Source organism: Alligator mississippiensis, chromosome 4 (genome assembly GCF_030867095.1).
Source record: "Alligator mississippiensis isolate rAllMis1 chromosome 4, rAllMis1, whole genome shotgun sequence".
NCBI lineage: Eukaryota > Metazoa > Chordata > Crocodylia > Alligatoridae > Alligator > Alligator mississippiensis.
This window is the reverse complement of record NC_081827.1, coordinates 23,563,267-23,580,228: the sequence shown is the minus strand read 5'-3', so window position 1 is coordinate 23,580,228 and position 16,962 is coordinate 23,563,267. Positions and strand designations below refer to the sequence as shown.

The 16,962-nt window shown below is 42.8% G+C and overlaps 1 protein-coding gene across 2 annotated transcripts in view; it reads left to right on the top strand.

Moving 5' to 3' along the window:
- The window catches only part of RSBN1L (round spermatid basic protein 1 like), a 68,141-nt gene that overhangs the window by 41,215 nt on the left and 9,964 nt on the right, over positions 1 to 16,962 (top strand). For both annotated transcript variants that reach the window (XM_059725825.1, XM_059725824.1), the window contains 3 exons: positions 9,271 to 9,408; positions 11,613 to 11,755; positions 13,231 to 13,398. In XM_059725825.1, the coding sequence (XP_059581808.1) occupies positions 9,271 to 9,408; positions 11,613 to 11,755; positions 13,231 to 13,398 (449 nt within the window). The remainder of the gene's footprint in view (positions 1 to 9,270; positions 9,409 to 11,612; positions 11,756 to 13,230; positions 13,399 to 16,962) is intronic.

Sequence of the window (16,962 nt, the reverse complement as noted above, 5' to 3'; positions counted from 1 at the left end):
TATATAAACATGGTTTTAATGCTGCTGGTGGTCTTTTGAGTAAGAACACTGGCATTCGTTCTTCTGTCCTTCCACTTCATATGGAGGGTTTTCTAAAGAAATTGCTAGTAGTAATGTTCCAAAGCTTTTAGGTGTTCTTGTTGTCATCCATGTTTTATGCCCATATAACAGGATGACAATGAACTGGTAAATTTAGAAATTTGATTTCAGTCATGATCACTGAAGACACTATTTTGGAGATGTCCAAAGGCATCACTAACAGCTTTTATCTGGTGTTGAATACCATTGTCTATTTTTGTGAAATGAATCAATTTCCTTAAAAATCTAAATCTATCTGTCTGGGAGATGACATCCTGTCCTGGCCAGCTACGCTTTAATTGGGGCTGGGATTCAAGGTAATGAGCAGTACTGAGCTTTTAAGTGCATGGCTTTAGCTATGCGTTGAAGTTAAAGCCTTTTATTCCTGAAATCGGTTTTGTCTTCCAGTGCATTTTACTGTATTGTATGGTGTAGAGGTCAATACATTGTATAAGTCAACCCGGTATTTCTGTTTTTGGGGGGGAGGGGGGAGTTAGGATTTTTGTATGTCTGTTGTATAAATTGACCCTATCTCGGTGTGCAAGGTGCTGGAAGCTCAGGCAGGCATGAAGAGGTGGTGTGCTAGTGGGCTCTCAGGAAGTTGGGTTGGGCCCTAGAGGCTTGGGCAGCACAGCCCGCTGGCAGCTGGCTTGGCTGGCCCCGGCGGGGTGCTGCTGCTGTGGAGGGAAGGACTGGGCCCCTATGCAGCTTGGGCTGCCCAGTGGCAGCTTGGCCCCCAGCTGTGGGGCAGGGCAGGGGGACTCCACCAAAAGCACTGCAGAGTAGGAGTTTTGAAGTGATGGGAGCCCAAGAAGGGTGGCTGTGCCTTAAGGAAACAATCCTTCGGGCACAAAGTGAGACAATCCCGATGCGAGGAAAAAGAGGGAAAGGGGCCAGGAGGCTTCCCTGGCTGACCAGAGAAATCCAGGGCAGCCTAAGGGCCAAAAGGGGAGCACATAAAAAGTGGAAACAGGGAGAATCACCAAAGATAAATATACCTCCTCTGCTCGCGCTTGTAGGGAGGCAGTTAGACGGGCCAAAGCTACCATGGAGCTGAGGATGGCATCCCAAGTAAAGGACAATAAGAAATTGTTTTTTAGATATATAGGGAGTAAAAGGAAGGCCCAGGGAGGAATAGGACCCCTGCTAAATGGGCAGAAGCAATTGGTGACGGACAGGGGGGACAAGGCTGAACTCCTCAACGAGTTCTTTGCCTCAGTGTTCCTAAGCGAGGGGCACGACAAGTCTCTTACTGGGGTTGTAGAGAGGCAGCAGCAAGGCGCCAGACTACCATGCGTAGACCCGGAGATGGTGCAGAGTCATTTGGAAGAACTGGATGCCTTTAAATCGGCAGGCCCGGATGAGCTCCATCCGAGGGTGCTGAAGGCACTGGCCGACATCATTGCAGAGCCACTGGCGGGAATATTTGAACGCTCGTGGCGCACGGGCAAAGTCCTGGAGGACTGGAAAAGGGCCAATGTGGTCCCCATTTTCAAGAAGGGGAGGAAGGAGGACCCAGGCAACTATAGGCCACTCAGTCTCACCTCCATCCTTGGCAAAATCTTTGAAAAAATTATCAAAGCTCACATTTGCGAGAGCCCAGCAGGACAAGTTATGCTGAGGGGAAACCAGCACGGGTTTGTAGCAGGCAGATCGTGCCTGACTAATCTAGTCTCTTTTTATGACCAGGTTACGAAACGCCTGGACACAGGAGGAGGGGTGGATGTCGTATACTTAGACTTCAGGAAGGCCTTCGATACGGTATCCCACCCCATACTGGTGAACAAGTTAAGAGGCTGTGACTTGGATGACTACACAGTCTGGTGGGTGGCGAATTGGCTGGAGGGTCGCACCCAGAGAGTCGTGGTGGATGGGTTGGTTTCGACCTGGAAGGGTGTGGGCAGTGGGGTCCTGCAGGGCTCGGTCCTTGGACCGATACTCTTTAATGTCTTCATCAGCGACTTGGATGAGGGAGTGAAATGTACTCTGTCCAAGTTTGCAGATGACACAAAGCTATGGGGAGAAGTGGACACGCCGGAGGGCAGGGAACAGCTGCAAGCAGACCTGGACAGGTTGGACAAGTGGGCAGAAAACAACAGGATGCAGTTCAACAAGGAGAAATGCAAAGTGCTGCACCTAGGGAGGAAAAATGTCCAGCACACATACAGCCTAGGGAATGACCTGCTGGGTGGCACGGAAGTGGAAAGGGATCTTGGAGTCCTAGTGGACTCCAAGATGAACATGAGTCGGCAGTGTGACGAAGCCATCAGAAAAGTCAATGGCACTTTATCATGCATCTGCTGATGCACGATAATAGGTCCAAGGAGGTGATACTTCCCCTCTATCGGGCACTGGTCAGACCGCAGTTGGAGTACTGCGTGCAATTCTGGGCGCCGCACTTCAAGAGGGATGCGGATAACCTGGAGAGGGTGCAGAGAAGGGCCACTCGTATGGTTAAGGGCCTGCAGACCAAGCCCTACGAGGAGAGACTAGAGAAACTGGACCTTTTCAGCCTCCGCAACAGAAGGTTGAGAGGCGACCTTGTGGCTGCCTATAAGTTCATCACAGGGGCACAGAAGGGAATTGGTGAGTTTTTATTCACCAAGGCGCCCCCAGGGCTTACAAGAAATAATGGCCACAAGCTAGCAGAGAGCAGATTTAGATTGGACATTAGGAGGAACTTCTTCACGGTTCGAGTGGCCAAGGTCTGGAACGGGCTTCCAAGGGAGGTGGTGCTCTCCCCTACCCTGGGGGTCTTCAAGAGGAGGTTAGATAAGCATCTAGCTGGGGTCATCTAGACCCAGCACTCTTTCCTGCCTATGCAGGGGGTCGGACTCGATGATCTATTGAGGTCCCTTCCGACCCTAACATCTATGAATCTATGAAAGCGTGATTGGATTGGGCCCATTGCTGCTTCTGCGTTCAGCAGGTGCCTGCGGTTGGCAGGATGCCTGGCACTGCCCGGGAAGGGGCTGTTTTACCCCAGGGGCAGCGGCATGGAGAGGAGGATAGCAGCGGGTGGACCCTGCGTGATGCTCCTAGCTTCCACCCCCCGCCTGACACCCCATGCTGTCCCTGAGGCAAGACAGCTCTTTCTCAGGTGGTGCCAGGCATCTTGCTGGCCGCAGGTGCCTGTTGAAGGCACAAGAAGTGAGGAGCCTGAGCCTGCTTTTGGCGGAGCCTCCCTGCTTGCCCTCTGGCCTGGGGGTGAGCTGCTGCTGGGCTGGGCAGTACCTGAGCTGCAAGTGGACCAGATCCTTTGCTCCATGGCAGCAGCACCCCCTGGGGCCAGTGTGCTACCCAAGCTCCCAGGGAGCTCCTGGGGGAGTGGGGGGCGGTCCAGGCAGTGCCGCTTGCAGGGGACCGTGTATAATTCGAGGTTGATTTTAAGAGAACAAAATTAGGCTTCAAAACTCATTGTATACACCATGAAATATGTTACTTCTGTTTTCCAGGAATGCTTACCTTAATTTGTGCTTTTTCACTAAATTGTGTTTTCAGAATTTGTATGCTGCATCACACCATTCTTGCAGTGTTTTTTGTGTGGGAAGCTGCTATTTTTTTTTACTTTCTAAGTTTTAAGTTGAAACTTGAAAGAAAAAAAAGAAAAGATTAAAAAACAAATCACCCTCTTCCTCCCCTGCTCAAAAAAAAAAAAAAAAAAAGTTCTCACACCAACATACTGAAGTTTGGGGCTTAAAATTTTTACTAAATACAGGGTAGACATAGCTGATGACCTAAAGCCTGGGTGTGGTTTTGAATTACCTTAATCTGGATTAAGGCATTTTGTTTGTTTTTTTTAATTCCTACTTTAAAAAGGGGTCCATAACTGCTTAATTATAGGACCCCATAAAACAATTTTTAGTTCATAAAATAATACTATATACTTTATTGTTTGAGAAGATGCATATGTTCTCCAAAGTTTATCATTCTTTAAGTAACAAGACTTCTAAGTATAACTGTTCAGTATCTTCCATTAGATTTGTTTAAAACAGTTAAATTGGGCTAAACATACAATTTTTATACTGAGCACAGAAGTGGAAATCTCTCAAGTTATCAATTTTTGAATCTAGTTCATGTCTCACTGTTTTATTTGCACAATTTTTTGCCACTTAGCACAAGCTAATGCAGTGTTCTTTACAGACAAATTCAGGATATTTATTTGAAATTCTAAGTGAATCTAACATTTAAAGTACACCTCGAAATTGTTTACATCTTTTCACTTATCCTATTCTGGACTTGCATTAGTTTCTGATTTGGGGATCACTCAGGCTAGTGACTTAATGGAAAGGTTCTGTACTTGCTCAGAATATTTCTGATTTTATACTTGTATAGTTCCAGTTTTCTGTTTAATTAGAACAAGGAAGACTTATTAAAGACTGACAGTGGTGCTGTTCAGCCTGACCTTTCAAGTTTCTTTGAAACCTCCTGTGTTGCTTTAAGTTTAGCTATTTAGAACAATTGTCACGTGAGCACAGTGCAAATGTTTAATGTAAGATATTTATAGTAATGTAGAAACAATTCTAATTCTGCTTAGGTTCTTAAGGCTGTACCCATCCCTGTTGTATTTGAGTGGTCAGAATGCATAGGGGCATTATTGGTTGGGGGGAGTTATTTAGAAAAAAAAAAAGTTAATGGTGATGGCAGAAAAGAACTTTTGAACTTGTAAGAGTATTGGGAACACATTTACTGTTGCCACTTTTTCAGTCAGGTTTTATTTTTATAGTAGTTGTGCAAATGGTCCTATCCAACTTGCAGCATTTTTAATTACACCATTATCAGGTTTTACTAAAACAAGACAGCTGGTTTTTTTGCAGGCTAGAATGAGTAATCGTTGGAGTACATTTTTTGTCCTTGGTTTTTACTTGTAACTGTTATCTAGTCATGTCTCAACTTTATTGCTTATCTTATTTAATTCTTAAATTTTTGTATTCTACTATTTTTTTGTTTGGAGTGAGTTGTTGTGGATCTACAAATGTTTTTCTCCCTGGAACAATATATACAGAATAAAATACTGCAGTAATTTTTCCAAATTACTGTAGTATTGATCATCTTCTAGCACCCTTTTTTTTTAAGTTATGAACTTATCTTGTCCTTTTCCTTTGCCTTTCGTTTGATTTTTATGTCCTGAACACATCAGTATGACTGTGACTTGCTAACAGATTTGCTGGCTGTTGATTTCTGCTGGATATTATGAAACATGGTTTGTGTGTGGTGATTTCAAAAATCAGTCTAATGTTTTTCCGTTTCCATTTCAATACACATTATTAAGCAGTGGTAAATTTGATCTTTAAAAAGGGCTTAAATAAATACTTTGCTTCTTAAAAAACATAAACCCTTTATATTGGTATTTAACAGCTAAGCTACAGTTTCTGTTTGAATTATAACTATTTTTTGATTGTCTAGTCATTCATTTCTTCAGTTAGAAGTAGATTTAGTTGACTGTTTGATTGCTAGTTATTCATCCGCAGTATTGATAAGCATTTTTCACTTTGATAAATGCAACATTGGGTGAAGAATGTAAAATAAGATAAGCCAGCTTTTTTATAAAACGATCATTGGGTGTCACACGTTGCACTTCTAGATTCTAGAAATATCCAGCAACCAAGCCTTCTACACTTGTAACTTCACGTGTTTCCTTTTTTCTTCAGCACTTAGTGACGCTCCCTTCTCTTCAAATAACCAGTTAATCTCTCTTCATCTACTCCTTTTTTTTCTCCAGCCCTGTAGACAATGACTGTTTCCTGTGAGTAAAATAAGAGCTTCTAATATTTCCCTAATTTCGTAGGTATTTTTTTTCAGGTCTTGAATGAAAATGTTAATTTGTTTCTACTACTAATCTTCCAAAGGCTATGTTTCTCTAGCTACTATGTGATATCAATACTGTTCCCCCCGACCCCAACAACCTAGTTAGATTTTTTTTACAAGAAACTCTCATACTTCAGCTTTGCTTTCCCAGTGTTCTGATATTTTTGCTGCTTTCTCAACCTGGGGCTTGTAATGGCATAGCTATTCTTCCTGATGAATTATGGGGATCTGATCTTTAGATGTTAACTGATATGATTAATTTGGATAGACAGTTTTAATGCTCATAAACTAGATTTACTTCCTTGCTTTTAAAGACCGTGACATGAAAATTTGGTCCGTGTAAGCCATCTGGTCCTTTGGAGGTCTGTCAAGCCTCCTTTCACTCACTCATCCTGTTGCCACACTCAGCAGATGCATTGAAGACTTGGGTGGTAGTCTGAAATGCATCTGGTTCAGTAAGCCTAGTTTATGAGAGGGGCAAAGTATTCGTTTAGCTGTATTGTTGACTTCATATTCTGTGGGGTGGTTGCTGCTAGTTCCATTCTGCCTAACTCCTCCGGTGCTGTGGGTTTTATTCATGTATAGATCTCGCAACCCATTGCCCAGTGTGCGTGCTTAATCATCTATTTTCCACTGTACTTTTTTTTCTTCTGTTTTGAATGCGGGACCAGTTAGTATTGCTCATCTACGAGGCACTGCTTTTCAGTTCCTTTGTGCCCTGATCCAATGGTGCTCAACCTTTTTGTCGATGGGGCAGGATGGACAGTGCCTGCTCCTTATGTGGATTGGATCTGGCTGGTAGATCTAGTCCAGTGCCTAGGGCAGGGCCCCTTCTGGCTGTGTGGGGTGGGAGTATACCTAACCCTGATCCAGCTGTATGGCAAAAGGGGCTTGGCCCAGCCCCAACCTGGCCCTGCAGGTGGGGGAGGGGACATGATCTGGCTCTGCAGGTAGAAGGGGCATGGCCTGGCTCTTCTGCAGGGGGGGAAAGGGGTGTGTCCTGGCCTCAACTGAGCCATATGGAGGAAGGAGGAGCATGGCCTATCCCTGATCTGGGCATGGTAGGGGAAGGGTTGCAACTTGGTTCCAGCTTGCCCTATGGGGCTTGGGACTTTGGCAGCAGGAAGGGTGGCAGTACTAACTACCGTTGTTTGCCTGCAGCAAAAATTCCCAACGCGTGGGAGCCCCATGGATTCCAAGGCTCCACGGGATGGCATTTGGCCTGTGGGCTGGATGTTGAGCACCCCTGCTCTAATCTAGGTTTTGGTTTAATTTGTTCCATTAATGTTTCATCTAATTCCACCAAGTCTTTCAATCCAGTGTCTACTTTCTTTTAAACTGATGTTGATCCCTCTACTTCGAAGAACCAAGGAACATTGCTATCTAACTTTAATGCCTAAAGTGTTGCTTGTTCATATATCATATCATAGCATTGTGTAGAAGCTTTTGCATGTTTGAAAAAATTAAACTCTTATCAGGGAATGCAAGAGGTCATTAATCCTGTTCATTTGCTTGTAATGCTCCTAATTCTCCTTGCTGCTTCAAATATTCAAGGCAAGGTAGGGTGGCACCTTAGAGACTAACTTGCTCGGAGAGGCATAAGCTTTCATAAGCAGCAGCCTATTTCATTAGCTGCTATGAATAGTCATTACTATGAAAGATGCCACCCTGCCTTGACTGACTTCAGACTAACATGGCTAACATGGGCAACAAAAAATAAGGGTCATGAAGCAGTTGCCATACCAAGAGAGATTGAAAAGGCTGGGACTCTTTATTTTAGAAGGAAGGCTGAAGGGGGATGTATTAGAGGTCTTTAAAATCATGAAAGGTGTGGACCAAGTGACCAGGGAACTGTTGTTCACCTAATCCTGGAATATTAGAACTAGGGGGCACCCACTGAAATAAGTAGGTGACAGGTTTAAACCTGTTGAGAGAGAGAGTACTTTTTGATGCAGTGCATAGTTAACCTGTGGAATTCACTGCCTCAGGAGGTGGTGGAGACAAATAGCATAGCCAGGTTCAAAAAGGTTGAATAAATTCATGGATAAGAGATCCTAGTAATGGCTATTGAGCAGAATGAGTGGATGGCTTCTTTTGGCATCTCTAAAACAGTAATGGTGGATACCAGGGAGGATATTGAATAGGGGATGGATCACTCTAGAGATCCGGTTCAGTGCTCTTCCTCTATAGCATCCAGTTTTGCTGCTGTCGGAGACAGAATACTGGGCTAGATGGACCATTGGTCTGACCCAGTATGGCAGTTTTGATGTTTTTATCCTTATGTGAAACCTCCTTTTTTTTTTTTTTTTTTTTTTTTTTTTTTTTTTTTTTTTTTGAACACTCGCTCACCCTGTTTTAAACCTTAGTAGTCATCATGAACTTCAGTTGGAATTCTTTATATGTTACTTGAAATTAGAATGGGTGGCACATTTTTGATGGTAAGTTCAAAGGAAGGAAGGGAAATAATTGGAGAAAGCCAGCAATAAATTTTTACATTTTGAGTCACTTAAAAGCTCTTTTTTCATGAAAGGCTATGAATCGCAATCATTACTTCTGGTGTTGAAATATTACATGATATAAAAATCCATAAAGGCTTGACTATATATGAATAAAAATATGTGAGACTGATTAGCAAGATAGACTTTCAGCTAATCCCAGACCTGTAAGTCTCTCCTTGGCTAGGAGTTAAGGTCTCATGTTCCAGTCTCCTTCATTAGCAGTAAACTCTCTTCTTTGTCTTTATTCTTTCTAGCCTAAATTTATTCCCTTCACTCCAGGCCTACTTGCTTTCAACTTTCCCCCCTTACCTTACTATGCTAGTGCTTTTTCCCACATTTTACTCTACTTCAGATTGATTTTTTTTTCCATTGCCTTTTTTACCCAGTTTTTTTTCCTGGTTTTGTCAGACTACACATCCTAGTCAGTTTTCATGGGATCATAATTTCAAATGTTCCTTTCTGTAAAAGGAACAAGAAACCATTTCTCTGCTGCTTTGAATAGTCCTAATGATTAAATGTCTAACACCCTGTTCAGTTCCCCTTTATTTGACATACATCTGGATCTTGCAATTTTCTCGTGTGTGTATACAAATATGTCTTTATACGCATTCTTAAATAGTAAATGAGTTTCACATTGAGGTACCCACTAATATAAACTGTTGGTCACAATTTCAAAAGAATAGGTTTTTATAAAACTATATATAAAAAATCAATCCATTTATTACTACGTAGTAAGGACTTAGATACAGCATTAATATAAACCATCTTTTTAAGAGAAGACCAAATTATAACACGCAAAGATTTATATACAGCATTGATTTGTGAACTTTTAAGTTCTGATTAATTAAATGTAGCTTTTAATTTGAATTTTATTTTCTGTTCCTAGGTAAAAAGAACATACTCCCATGGTACATATAGAGCTGGCCCAATGAGACAGATAAGTTTGGTTGGAGCAGTGGATGAGGAAGTAGGAGATTATTTTCCAGAGTTCCTTGATATGTTGGAAGATTCACCCTTCTTAAGAGTAAGAGAGAGAAAATGCTTTCTCAAATGCAGTGTACTCATTTTGCTGTGAAGTCGTGTTTGCCTAGGTTAATTTACCAGATCTATTCACTTAAGTGTTTTTAATTTGGTTAAATGGTTGTTCCTAAAGAACTCAATCCTCAAAGTGCAAGGGAAGTCCATCCTGTCCCACAAGAAATGCAGTCAGAGGGCAGGAAAGCTCCTTTGGCTCAACAGGGAACTTCTAGGTCTCCTGAAACTTTAAAATAAAGCCTACATCAGATGGAAAACTGGAGTCATTGCCAAGGAGGACTACTCAGCGCTAGCCCTTACCTGTAGGGAGCGGACCAGAAAAGCCAAAGCAGTAACCAGGTTCAGGCTAGCCACCGGAATCAAGGATACCAAAAAGTTGTTCTTCAGATATGTGGGAAGTCAGAGAAAGAACAAAAGCAACATTGGCCCCCTGCAAGATCAAATGGGATACCTGACACCCAAGAAAAAGCTAATCTCCTAAATGATTACTTTGTATCAGTTTTCCATCTGCCCAAAGGGGTCATGCTGTCAGACAGGACGCAAAGCATCCAGGGCTCAGGAGATGGGCCCACAATTGACACACGTCAAGTGAGGGAATGCCTCGAGAGGCTAGACATCCATAAGTCCGTGGATGGATTGCACCCAAGAGTCTAAAAAGAGCTGGTGGACATCAGGGAATGCTCTATGACCAAGATACTTGAAAGCTTATGGTGCTTGGGTGATGTACTGGAAGACTGGAAAAGAGCCAGTGTGGTTCCAATCTTCAAGAAAGGGTGGAAGGAAGATCCAAGGAATTATAGATTTATCAGTCTGATGTCCATCCTTGGAAAGATCTAGGAGAAAATTATCGAGGGATCAGCCTGCTGAATGCCAGCCAACATGGTTTTATTACTGGAACCTTATTTTCTTCTATGATCAGGTGACACATTGCTTGGACAAGGGAGATGAGATTGGTGTCATTTATTTGGATTTCAAGAAGGCCTTTGACTTGGTTGTGAAGACATCGTGGCAGACCAAGCTGGGGAACTATGGCCTTGAGCATCTCATGGACTGAGGGCTGGGGAACTGACTCCGGGGTCGGACCCAAAGGGTACTAGTTGATGGAAACAAATCAAGGTGGCGCCAGGTTACCAGTGGAGTCCTCCAGGGCTCGCTGCTCAGGCTGGTACTCTTCAATATCTTCATTAATGATCTAGTTTCGGGCGTCAGATGCAGACAGGCAAAGTTCGCAGATGACACTGAATTATGGAGGAGGGCAGTCACACTGGAGGACAGGCTGGGGGTACAGGTCAACCCGGACATGCTTGCAAAGTGGGCGGACCAAAACCTGATGGCATTCAATGTAGAGAAATGCAGGGTTCTTTACCTTGGGAGGAAAAACCAGCATTATAGTTATAGGCTTGGTGGTGCTACGCTCACTAGCACTGAGATTGAAAGAGATTTGGGGGTCTTGATTCACCACAAGATGAGCGTGAGCCCCCAATGTGATGCCATGGCTGGCAGAATATTCTGGTATGTATCCACCAATGCATCTCAAGCAAAACCAGGGACATCATCCTTCCGCTATACTTGGCCTTTGTGAGGCCGCAGCTGGAGTAAGACATCCAGTTTGGGGCCTCCCATTTCAGGAGGGATGTGGATAAGCTCAGGAGTGTCCAGAGCAGAGCCACTTGTATGGTCAAAGGTCAAGAGTGCAAGCCTTATGAGGAGAGCCTGAGGGACATGGAACTCTTCAGCCTGGCGAAAAGAAAGCTTGGGGGTGACTTGGTGGCTGCCTATAAGTATATAAGGGGTGTGCATCAGGATCTGGGAGAACACTTGTTCACCTGGGCTCCCCAAGGGATAACTCGGTTTAATGGCCACAAACTTCTAGAAGGCCTATTCAGACTCAATATAAGGAAAAACTTCTTTACAGTCCGAGTGTCCAAGGTCTGGAACCAATTCCCCCTATAGGTGGTGTTAGCATCTACTCTGGACCCATTCAAAAGACATTTGTATGTATTTCGTGCTGGGATCATTTGATCCCTGCATACTTCTTGCCTCTGGCAAGGGGGCTGGACTCGATCTCATAAGGTCCCTTCCAGCCCTTAATGTCCTATGAAATCCTGCTAGAAAAGGAATGGATATTTTTAAACATGCTTGAAAATTACTTGCTTCAAAATCTTGCACTGTTTTATTTTATTTCCTGTTTAGTGTACGTTGCCATGGGGGACACTATCTAGCCTAAAATTAGAGAGTCGTAAAGATAGTGACGATGGTCCCATCATGTGGGTACGTCCGGGAGAACAGATGATCCCTGTGGCTGACATGCCAAAGTCACCTTTCAAAAGGAAAAGGTATGTAGAAATTTTTTTAGCTTAGGAGTTATCTGATTAATGTTTTACCTCACCACCTTTTTCACTCTTTACTAGGGGGCAGCTAATCATAATATAAATCTTGTTTATATAACTTCTCAGCTCATAAGAAGCAAAATTGTGCTTTTTTAAAATTCCGTTCCCTAAGATGGGGATTGTGGAGTTTTTTTGTAAGCATTTGCGGAGGTGTCGGCCTCTGGGATTCTGTAGTGAATGCAAATAATAATTATATAAAAGAAATCACTTTCTTCTACCAGAAACGTAGGTGCCCTGAAGTGGAGTGAGGCAACTGTTTTAACAGTGTAAAGCTATATGAAGTCTAGTAAGGCTTAAATAGTCAATAAGTAGTAACCCAGCTTGAAGTTTTGCCATAATACTTGGTATTAACATCCCTATTTTCAGTTGCTATTGGATCTTTAAGTCCTCCACGTCACGAGGACTTCTGCCTAATCTGAAAGCTGACACTCCTGACAATAGAATATCGCTCTATATATATCTTTGGAGCCCTAGTATAGATACTGGCTCAAAAGGAAGAGTACCACCTACATTTTTACTGCACATAGGTTTTGCTTGTAGATCTCCCATCCAAATAGTTACCAGTGGGATACTCTTAGGTTATGTTAATTCCTTTTATTAGTGGTGATTTCTTGTTGCAGGCTACCTTGAACTACCCTAGGCTGCACAAATCACACCTTGTTTGTAATCTCGGTGCTATGCGCACTTGAAGCACAGTAGGAAAGGTAGTAAGATAGAATGATCCTTTCAAGGTCTGTCCTGGAATGGAACGGGATAATTAAGTGGAGCCCTTTTTAAGAATTGCACCCACTGCTTTTTTCTCCTGCTGTGCTAGTTCTAATGAAAGGTTTAGAGACGGGGAGTGGGGTCTAGACAGGTCACCAGTTCCATCTTGCTTAGCTTACATGAGTTCTGGGGAGGTATAAACTGGGAAAATATTGGCCTGGAGCCCTGATACCAAGGAGCTAACTAGAGGAATTTTTAAATGTAGTTAAGAGCTAGAGGATGAGCCTAAGGAGGTATATAGGCATACCTGTGGTTTGCTGAACTGAGAGATTTCCTTAATGTGATAGGGTCCTATTTTCTCTAGGCTAGTTGAAGAATTTACTTTGTGCACGTTTCACTTCAGCAGTGCTTTCTTCGCTGTTGCTAAAATGTCTAACAATCTTACAGTTCTTCTATTCAGTGCTGAAATGTGGAACAAAGTTATAGTACTAAACACTGAAGTTATTAGGTGGAAAAGTGAATAAACAAAAGTGAATTGAAAGAAAACTGAATGTATATCAACTGGGTTTAGCATTATATGAATATTCCAAGTGATTCCTGGTTGCTAATCTTACTTTAAACTGGCCAAAATTGTATTGCTTCCTAAAGGTGCAGGTGGATACTATTGACAATATGAATGTAGAAAATATTAAGTTGTTTTGTTCTCCCTAAAACAGAACTACCAATGAAATAAAAAACCTGCAGTACCTACCTCGAACTAGTGAGCCCCGTGAAATGCTATTTGAAGATAGGACACGAGCCCATGCAGATCATATAGGACAAGGTTTTGAACGACAGACTACAGCCGCTGTAGGAGTGTTAAAGGCCGTGCACTGTGGCGAGTGGTAGGTGTCAGCTGGCTTTTTCTAGGTAGACATGTGAAAAATACTTCTGTGAATTTCTGTTTATACTTGCTAGAAGGATCCTTAACTAGTGTGTTAATCAAGATGGGTATTTTGGCAATATAACTATTAATAGCTATTATGTTTCATTTTTTCTAACTTGATGAACTGCATATGCTGGCTCTAACAGATTTAGATGCAGTATTTCAGTAGAGGATAAACTAGAAAGATGCATTACAGTAATGGCTTTTCAACTGGGTAAATTGTTAGACCCAAATGTTTCTGTAGACTGTAATTGATTGTGAAGCAGGACATAGTGACATACTTAAATTTTGTCTCAAATGAACTGTTCATGAAAATTTTCCAGGAATAATGCCTGAATACAAGCATAAACAAAACTTGTGATTTTTACTTCCAGGAAAGCCTCTGCAACTATTGTATTAACTTGATTTTTTGTAGATTGATATCTAATGAGTTCCAATTTCTGATGCCAAGAGGTTGGTTTTCTTTTATGGTGAACTCTTGTACACCAGACAGAACATGTGCCTTTTTTATTCAGAGTTTTCATTTCTTGGTTCAAGTAGAGCTACACTTCTGCATGTTGTTCTACTTCTTGTCAGACAGATGGACTGTTACTTTGGTCCACAACTTACTAGTGTGGTCTGTGCTTGGCTAGTTCCAAAAACACTGCTAAGGCCTAAAACCGTTGATGATTGGCAGCATGTGTACAAAGGCTGGTCTTGAATGTGTTGCTGAAGAGACTGAAATATCTGCTTTGGATTGGTATAAAAAAATGGTGCTCACACTTTGTCCCCGGAGAGCCGATGGGCAATGCCTCATCCAGCTGTGATGAGAGGGAGGTGGTGGTCAGCCTGGCCTGCCCTGAGCCTGGCCCCCACAAGGAGAGGAAGGGGGCTTTACCTGGCCCTGTGGTGGTGGGAGGGGGGCTGTGACAGAGAGGGGGAGGTAGGGGGCTTGACCTAGCCCTGCAAGGGGGAAAGGGGCATGGCCCTGTCCCAGCCCGGCCCTGTGGGGAAAAGGGCACATGGCTTGCCCCCGCAGGGGGGTGTGGAGGAAGGGGTGTGGCTGGGTGTGGCCTAGCTTCTGATGGGGAGGAGGGAGGAAAGAGGCATATGCTGGCCCTGTGGCGACTGGGGGCCTGGCCATGTCTCTGACTGGGCACATAGGCCTTGGGGTTTGGGGATTTGTCAGAAGAGAGGGTGACTGTATTAATGCTCCCCTGCCAAATTTCCTGACCCATGAGGAGCCCTGCAGGCCAGATGTGATGCCTCAGAGGGTTGCATTTGGCCTGTGGGCTGGAGGTTGAGCACCCTGGATAAAATGTAGGTTTATAACGCTAGAAAGTTGAGAGATCAGACTGCAACATGTCATTTGGACCACCATTTTTTGCTTTTATTTTATTCGGTTTAAGTATTTTCATGGTAGACTCATCAATGACCAGAACTAAGAACCAGGTGTTTTATACTATCTAAAAATCTGTTACAGTAGCTAGCCTTCTGATTTGTAGTTGCTGCGTTTTGAAGTTTTGGCTAGTGATCAGACATTTTGAAACCACTGGTCCAAAAATATCAACAAATAAAATAATCGTAGACATTCTGTAGCAAACACTATTTTGTAGACTGAGTCTGCAGTACACAGGCTGTGTTTACATGAAATGCTACTGTGCAGTGGTTCCTGTGCATTTATTTAGTACTTGTTTATACATGTACTAAATAAATGCTCAGTAACCAGAGTTACTGTGCAGTACTACCAGCGAACATTTTTTTGTGATGCTACTGCACAGTAGTCTGGTACTGTTGCACAGCAGTGTTGCATCGTGGTTTTTGCCACGCGACGCTACTGCACAGTAGTATCAGGCTATTGCGCAGTCAGCATCTCATGTAGACTGCCCGCTGTGAAAAATGAGGAGGGAAGAAATAAAGATTATCTTCAAAATGTTTAAGAATATCGTTTTCAACTTCAGTTCAAGTATGGCTAGGATATTTGTCTTAAGTTTCTATGATACTTCATAATTATTTAGTAAAGAAAACACTGCTGTTTGTTAACTAACAAAAGCTTGTCTAGTTAAGCAAAGTATAGGTATTTTGGCATTTTTTTAAATAGATGACACAATTTTTCATTTAATATCTTTTTAGAATTCACCAGTCATACGTTAGAGTTATTTCACTTTATTCTTTTGTTTTTCCCTGTCCATGCTTTGGCAGGTGCTCCCAGGTTGGAGTGTACATTCACCTTTCTTAAGCAGGAATGTTAAAGTTGTAGAGAGTACTTGCTGAATACTAAGTGTCTGGCCTTTTAAAGATCTTTGGGCAGGGGTTGGCAACCATTTGCAGACAGGGGCTGCTCTTTGTGACCTGCCCCTCTAGAGGGGCCAGTGCTGTGCACCTACTCTTGCTGCTGATTCCCATTCTCTGGGATGGGAGTAGGTTGCCAAACCCTGTATTTGGGCATTGGACTGTTGTTGAGCTGCATACGCAATGAGCTTGCAGTATTGGCTCATAAACATGTGAAAGAATTTGCTTGCAAATGCATTTCCTACCTTATTAAAGAATATCCACACGTTTAGTACAAGAAACAAGTTTTTTTGGGGGGGTGGGCTTGAGGGGGGTGATATCTTTTACTCGGGAGAGATGTTAGACAAACTTTTGGGCACAAAGTGCCCTTCCTCAGGTCCTGAGGAAGGGCACTTTGTACCCAAAGCTTTTCTGATCTCTTCCAACTATGCAGATGGTCTAATATAAGATATTGACAAAAATCCCTTGCTGCTTGCATGTTTTCTGGGCCATCACAGCTGCAACCATACTCCAACTGTGTAATTGTTTTTTAGTAAAATTTGTGGTGTGGTGGTGTAGTTTACATTAGGAGAAGAGGAGAAGGTGTAGAATGACTGATAAAATTTAAATAAGTTGGGCATAAAAATATACTTAAACTGGTGATGCATAGTTCATCAGGTAGCATTTATTTTTGTGAGTGTATTTAAACTTATGTTCTACAGTCTGTGCTGACTGCATTTTTATTTTGGGCACATAAACAGAGGGTTTGATTTCAACTTAAACCCTGAAAGCCCTAGGATTTTATCTATCTGGTATGTCACCTTGCTTTTGTGTTATTAAATGGCAACGGAGCGGTGCTTGAATTGACACGTTCTCAAAATGAGCACTTCCTATTAGAGCTTCAGTTTTGGAACTTGCTTGGTCAAAACAGCTTAGGTTTAACCTGAAGAGTGTGCCACAAGGTTCAGTTTTTCTCTCATTTGGGTGAGGTGGGGAGTGAGGACTGAGTAGTGGTACTGCAATGGAAGACTTCAAGATTGGCTGTGGGGTTTGTTTTGGTTTTTCTGTTGTGTATGCGCACTGAGTTGATCTGAAGGAATTGATTCTGGGCTTAGGGTATTTTTAAATGCATCTAAGAATCTGTCACTTGTATAAATCACAATGTATTTTAATGATGCTGGACACTTGGGGATTGTGGAAGTTGTAGCAGGCCTCAATGGTCGAGTACCTGCTGGCTCTCTTCTGACCCACCTCACCTCCAGTCTCTTGCCTA